The 7119-nt window shown below is 45.4% G+C and overlaps 1 protein-coding gene across 1 annotated transcript; it reads left to right on the top strand.

Moving 5' to 3' along the window:
- Window positions 1–4804: 4804 nt before the first annotated feature.
- LOC123347956 (uncharacterized protein F54H12.2-like) lies at window positions 4805–6112 on the top strand. Its single transcript, XM_044985182.1, has one exon. It carries the CDS (start codon window positions 4805–4807, stop codon window positions 6110–6112), a length of 1308 nt encoding a protein of 435 aa, XP_044841117.1.
- The last annotated feature ends 1007 nt before the right edge of the window (window positions 6113–7119 follow it).

Below are 7119 nucleotides of genomic sequence, written 5' to 3'. Positions count from 1 at the left end.
TTTCAGTGTTTAAAATCAGAAGTTAAAAGTAAGAAACTTTAAGCTGTGAATAGCTTTGAATCCAGAAGCAAGCCAGGAAGCAACTGTATTCATGCGAATGATTGAACTGATAACGTAATTCCACTGTTTTGCCTGAAATCAATAAGGGTATTTGTATATTTTAAGTACTGATTAACTGCCCAGAAGGGGCAGACCTCCGTTTTTGTCTTTCAGATAATTAGAGAAGACTGATGCCAGCTGAACAGCATTCAACTTACCAGGATTTATTGGCACAGTACAATTTATGTTTTGTGTTCTATGTTTTGTCTTGTGGTGTTTGTTTTGTGGCCAGAATTGTTGTTGTATCATTTTTAATGAAGATTTAAAATGTGGTTACATGGTGTGTTTTCTCTATTTCCCCCTCCCCCCCCCCCGTCAGTCTGATCACCTGACACGAGGGAAAAATTGGTAACAGAAATTTGTCACAGTTTGGTGAGCAATTATGAATGGGGGAGCCCTGCAGAATTTACACCATCTATCTGTTTTACCCTTGTTATTTTATGTTTGCTTTGTTTGGTACTGCTGGTGTTATATGTTAAGAATTGCATGATTAAAGGTGAGTAGTATAAGGGCCCTACCATCAATCAAACCCTAACCCCGCCCCTAACCCCGCCCCTTGACCCCTGTAGTCCCTCCCACCTGTCACCGGAAGTCCCACCCTATGGGGGTATTACTTCCGGGGTCAAGATGGCCACATGACCGGAAGTGAGGTGGGTCATGTGACCCCTCTAAGAACTCCTCCCACCCCCCCTCTACCAATCAGGAGGGGTTTCGTCCCGGAAGGACCACCCCGAGAAGAGATTTGCCCAATCAGGGTGACTTCCGGGGCGGGTGACCGGAAGCGAGGTGGGTCATGTGACCCCTCTAAGAACTCCTCCCACCCCCCTCTACCAATCAGGAGGGGTTTCATCCCGGAAGGACCACCCCGAGAAGAGATTTGCCCAATCAGGGTGACTTCCGGGGGGTGGCCACATGACCGGAAGCGAGGTGGGTCATGTGACCCCTCTAAGAACTCCTCCCACCCCCCTCTACCAATCAGGAGGGGTTTCGTCCCGGAAGGACCACCCCGAGAGGAGATTTTGCCCAATGAGGGTGACTTCTGGGTTGGGGTGAGCAGTCCGGAAGTGGGTCGTGTGACCCCTCTAAGAACTCCTCCCACCACCCTCTACCAATCAGGAGGCGTTTTGTCCCGACAGGACCACCCCGAGAGGAGATTTTGACCAATCGGGGTGACCCCTCTAAGAGCTCCTCCCAAGGCCCTCCGCCAATCCAAGTGCAGCACCATTACCCCATAAGTCCCAGCGCTGGACAGAGGAGGCCATTTCTTACCAAGCACACGTGTTTTAGAAAAGCGTGGAAAGGCTGCCGAGAGGAAACATGGACTCCTTCACCACCCCCGGCAGAACTTCGGACTTTGTTTTAGACCCAAGCACCATACTTATGTGGCGCAGGCGCTACGTCAGCGACAGTTCTGAGGAGGAGGAGGGAGTGACTGAGGGGAGCCCTTTGGCCCAGCCGTTGATGGATACGTCGGAACCCAAACCCGACACCCTCGTGAGGCACCCCAAGGAGCCTGATGGCCTCTCTTTGTCCACCCCCTCAAAGCCTGATCGCCGCTCGGAGGAGTCACCGGTGGACAAGGCAAACGGAAAAGACGGCGCTCAGGTAAATGAATGATTAAGAAACGACGGTAGAAGAGGGGGTAATGAGGCTAGGAATGGGATTTGTGTAAATTTAAAAAAAAAAAAAAACCACCAAGCAGTTGGTGTACTTATACTGTTTCTTTTTCTGAAAATCTCTCAACAGCTCGACGATGCCTTTCTAGACGCCTTAAAGAACTTGCGTATCAGTAACCCGGTGGGAGTAAATAGATCGAACATCAGCTGTTTTTGCTCATGTCCTTTTCACAGATTTTAAGCCAAAAAAAAAAAAAAAGGACAAAATGGAAGAATGAACCAGCTCAGACTTACCAGGGGGTGATGGCGTCCATTTTACAGCCGTCTGTAAAAACAAAACAAACAAAAAAAAAGATTATGTTAAACCAGGCAATTAATAAAATTTTTATTTAAATGTGTCAATATGAGCGTGCGTGTCCATTTTTCATACTTGTGGTAGTAAAAGAATGAACCAGCTCAGACTTACCAGGGGGGTGATGGTGGCCATTTTTCAGGCGTCTGTAAAAACAAAATGGAAGAATGAACCAGCTCAGACTTACCAGGGGTGATGGCGTCCATTTTACAGCTGTCTGTAAAAACAAAACAAAAAAAAAAAAAGATTATGTTAAACCAGGCAATTAATAAAATTTATTTAAATGTGTCAATATGAGCGTGTCCATTTCCATACTTGTGGTAGTAAAAGACGGTACCAGTAGCAGTCATGTCTACGCCGACGGCTCTTTTAAAGAAAATATATTACAATCCCAGGGAAGTTGGGAGCTTTGGCGGAGTGAACCCTCTTTTTCGAGAGGCTAGAAAGCATAGTAAATCTTTAAATAGAAGACAAGTAACAGCTTGGCTTTCAGACCAGGATGCTTACACTTTACACAAACCGGCTCGAATACATTTTAAAAGAAACAAGACCATTGTTTCAGATGTGGATGCGCAGTGGCAGGCAGATTTGGTGGATATGCACCGGTTCTCCAAACACAACAGCGGTTTTAAGTACATCTTAACAGTGATAGACATTCTATCCAAATATGCCTGGGCCTTAGGCCTAAAAGACAAGACGGGTGGTGAAGTATCCAAGGCCTTTAAAGCTATTTTCAGCGAAGGTCGCGTGCCTCAAAAATTACAAACCGATCGGGGGAAAGAATTTTTAAACAAACCTTTAAGTGGATTGTTAAAGCGGCATGGGGTTCACCATTTTGTTACTAATAATGAAGTCAAAGCAGGGGTTGTGGAGCGATTTAACAGAACTTTAAAAACTAGGATGTGGAGATATTTTACAGCCCATAACACCTTTCGCTACATTGACGTCTTACCTGACTTTATAAAGAGTTACAACCAGAGCTTTCACAGAACTATACGTACCAGACCCCTTGATGTTAACCCTTCAAATTCTCTGAAGGTATGGAAAACGGTTTACGGAGATGGTTTTAAAATAAAACGGGTTGTTGCCCCTTTTAGAAAAGGTGACCACGTGAGACTATCTAAAACCAAAGGCGCTTTTGAAAAAGGTTATGAACAGATGTTTACCGATGAGATATTCATAGTGGATGAAGCCTTAACCAGGAGCCAAAGACCTGTCTACCGATTAAAAGATTATGAGGGTGAGGTAGTGACTGGATCTTTTTACCCTGAAGAATTACAAAAAGTAAACCCCAAACGAGACAGGATTTACAGGATTGAAAAAATTCTAGCGGAGAAAGGAAAAGGGAGAAAAAAACAGCTACTGGTGAAATGGTTGGGTTGGCCTGATAAGTTTAACAGCTGGGTGGAAGCTTCTCAGCTCTGTGACATTTAGACATGAAACAGAAAAAAAAAATCCTCCTGCAAAGACAGAGAGAAGAAAAATAAATAATAATGAGCGATGGCGGGTTTTACATCACTTTGCCCAGCAATGCCAGCTCTGCAGTTTTTCCCCAAAACACCATCTCGAACTTTACAATACGGCTAATTAAGCCCTTGGATCTCCCTGGTGCCTGGGAGGTGGGGTTAGTGGAAATACAATACCCGCACAGCTGGAATACTATCAATGAAGACACCCCTTTTGAAATCACCTTTGGAGATACGACGTGGAATTTTATCCTACGACGAGGTTATTACTCGACCATACCTGAATTACTGGAGCATATGAACAGCGCCGTGGCTCGTCACCCCGGACCACCTGAGGTGGTCATGAACTATGACCCTGTGGGCAGAAAAGTGAGACTTAAATCTACCGCTTTTATGTACGGGTTTTCTACTGGCGGGGAGCTAGCTAACATTCTGGGTTTGGGCCCCAAACGCAACGTCCAAAAATTTTCCTTCTCGGCAGACATCACAGGGGGTTTTAATTCCTTGTATCTGTACACAGATATCGTAGAGTACCAGTTTGTGGGGGACTTTTCTGTTCCCCTGTTACGCTGCGTCCCTGTCCGAGGAAGGAACAATGAGTTTGTTACCATCACCTACGATAAACCTCATTACGTCCCTGTCAGTAAACACCACATCGACACCATTACCATTGAAATAAAGACAGATCAGAACAGAGGCGTTTCATTTCGCTTTGGCAAGGTGATCGTCAAGCTGCATTTGCGACCGCGGAGAGAGCGAGGTTTCTAAAAAGAAAAAAAGCAAAACACTATTATGGCGATCGTAAAAAATTATGGCGACCCCACCATCTACAGGAACTATTACAAAGCCCAGGCTGGATATGCCCTTCCTGGATATCATGGGGCCCCCGTGATGTACGGGGCTGGTGTGGGTGGAATATTTCGTAGCCTCTTTCGAAAAGCTGTACCGCTTTTGAGGAGAGGGCTAGAAATTATTAAACCCCACGTAAAAACTGCCGCTCAAAACATAGCTAAAGACGTGGTAGGTCATGTCTCCCGGGCTGTTCTGGAGAAGGTGGGGAATACAGCTTCACAGGAAGGAGCGGGGCTGATGTACATTAAAAGGAGGAAGAGAAAGAGAAATACGTCATACCCGCGACGCACAGGTCCCCCGAAACCCTTTAAAAGAAGGGCTTTGACACGCAGGGCCAGCCATAAACGAAAGTCCAAGAGGAAGCCTGGGCAAAAGAGGAGACGCGCGCTGCCTGCTAAAAGAGACATATTTTAATCGATATGGCTTTTGTTCACTGCGGGTCTGAAGAGTGCGCCAAATCCGAACTAGACTTGTTTCAAATAGCCCCTACGCAGACCAGCATCGAAAAAAGCATTTACATTGAGGTGCCGCCTCTATCGGCCGTTACGGAGTCTGCCCCCATTGACTTTTTTATAGCAGGGAATGGCATAGATTATATGGATTTAAACAACACGCTGCTTTACCTGTGTTGCAAGATTGTAAAAGGAGACGGAACCGAACTTGCCGCGGACGCCGAAGTGGGCCTGGTGAATTACCCTGTGGCCTCTATTTTCAGCCAGTTGGATGTTACGCTGGGAGACCGCCTTGTAAGCCAAAGCAACAATTGTTATCCTTACAGGGCCTTTATAGAATCAGTGCTCAATTACAGCGATGACACCCTCGCCACGCAATTTTCTGCCAGTCTGTTTTACAAAGACACTGCTGGACAACATGAAAAAACAGAGTTGGATGGACGGAATCTAGGGTTTGTGAGGCGTGCAAAGCTGATGGCCGAAAGCAGAACGGTAGAGCTGCTGGGCCATCTACACAGTGACCTGTTTTTTCAAGAAAAACTTTTGTTAAACGGAGTGGATGTGAAAATTAAACTGACGCGCAGTAAAGACGCTTTCTGTTTAATGGGCAGCGCGGCTGAAGGCTTTAAACTGCGCATTGTATCAGCGTCCCTTTTTGTGAAGAAAGTACGGGTGGCCCCGGGTGTCCGTCTGGGGCACGCGGAGGCCCTGCTTGCCTCTAATGCTAAATACCCTGTGGACCGTGTGGGAATGAAAGTGTTTAGCATCCCTGTGGGCAGCAGGGTCAGTAACCAGGAGAACCTGTTTTTGGGACAGTTACCCAAAATGCTCGTCCTAGGGTTTGTGGATAACGATGCCTTTAGCGGAAGTTACACTAAAAATCCCTTTCATTTTAAACATTACGATATAAATTTTGTGGCCTTGTATGTGGATGGTGAACAGGTACCGACCAAGCCTCTGCAACCGGACTTCGAGGCAGGACGCTGCGTGAGAGAATACATGAATCTGGTACAGACAGCTGGTAAACACATGAAAGATCGTTCTTTGTTAATTGACCGGGAGGAGTTTGCACAGGGTTACACCTTGTTTGCCTTTGACCTGTCTCCCGACCAGGAATGTGCAGATCATTATTCCCTAATTAAAACTGGGAACCTGAGAGCAGAAATACGTTTTGGAAAGGCTTTGACAGTCACCGTTAATATGATCGTGTATGGGGTTTTTGACAATGTCATAGAGATAAATCAGAGAAGAAACGTTCTGTTTGACTACATGTGAACATGGACACCGTGCAGCTCTCACGTGTCTTATCAACGGATCCTTACACGAAAAAGAATTTCTTAGATGTGTTCCCTTGTGATTGGCTCCCTGGAGGCAAGCTGTCTCAGAGACCCCTAGGTTTGGTGGTGAACACGCATCCGCACAACCAACCGGGTGAACACTGGCTCGCCCTGTATCTGGCGGAGCGTAACCGTGGAGAGTTTTTTGACTCATATGGGCAACCCCCAAACAGCGTGTTGTTTCCTAAAAGCATTATGAAATTTTTAAACAAAAATGCCACAGACCTGGTGTTTCACAATAGACAATTACAAGACCCCCGCTCCGTCGCCTGTGGCTATCACTGCGTGTTTTTCTTACATCATCGTAGCAAGGGTTTATCTTTTGAACGGCTTTTAAAATTGTATTCTAATGACTTAGTGCAAAATGACCGGATGGTAATGAATTTTGTAAAGAGTAAATTTAAATTCTTGGGCATGCCTAGCCTTGCTCAAAACATGTTTCAACAAGCCCAGACGTGTGTATCTTGTAATGATTTTTATAGCCGTGTTACCCAATAAAACACCCCAAGTGAGGGGTTTAAAGAAATTGATGTTTGGTGGGGTTTTTTTGTTTTTTAAATGACCAATTGAGAAAAATTACACAGATTTTTTTTTTAAAGTATAGAAATGTTTTATTTAAAGCAAAACATTACAAGTTTTAAAAATTTTAGAATGTGAAAAAAAAACATTACACACTGAGCCACTGGGCTCTTTTAGCCAATTTTTTTTTTTATAGGGCAAAAAAGGGGTCACGGATTCTTGATCTGCCCCGGTGTCAGCGGTCGAGGCCTTGAGGTGTTCCAAAAGGTCTCTGTTGGCCGCATTGCCCATGACGGAAGAGGGTACGTTCAGTTCAGCCATGGCATTCATAAACACATCCCATCCTTTAGGTACACGTTTGCTAGGTACAGAGCGCGTTTGGGTGACGGCCCTGACTAAGTCAAGCATGTTAGAACCATTAACCAC

Source organism: Mauremys mutica, chromosome 1 (assembly GCF_020497125.1).
Source record: "Mauremys mutica isolate MM-2020 ecotype Southern chromosome 1, ASM2049712v1, whole genome shotgun sequence".
Taxonomy (NCBI): domain Eukaryota; kingdom Metazoa; phylum Chordata; order Testudines; family Geoemydidae; genus Mauremys; species Mauremys mutica.
The sequence above is the reverse complement of the archived record's forward strand: the minus strand, read 5'-3'. Positions and strand labels throughout refer to the sequence as shown.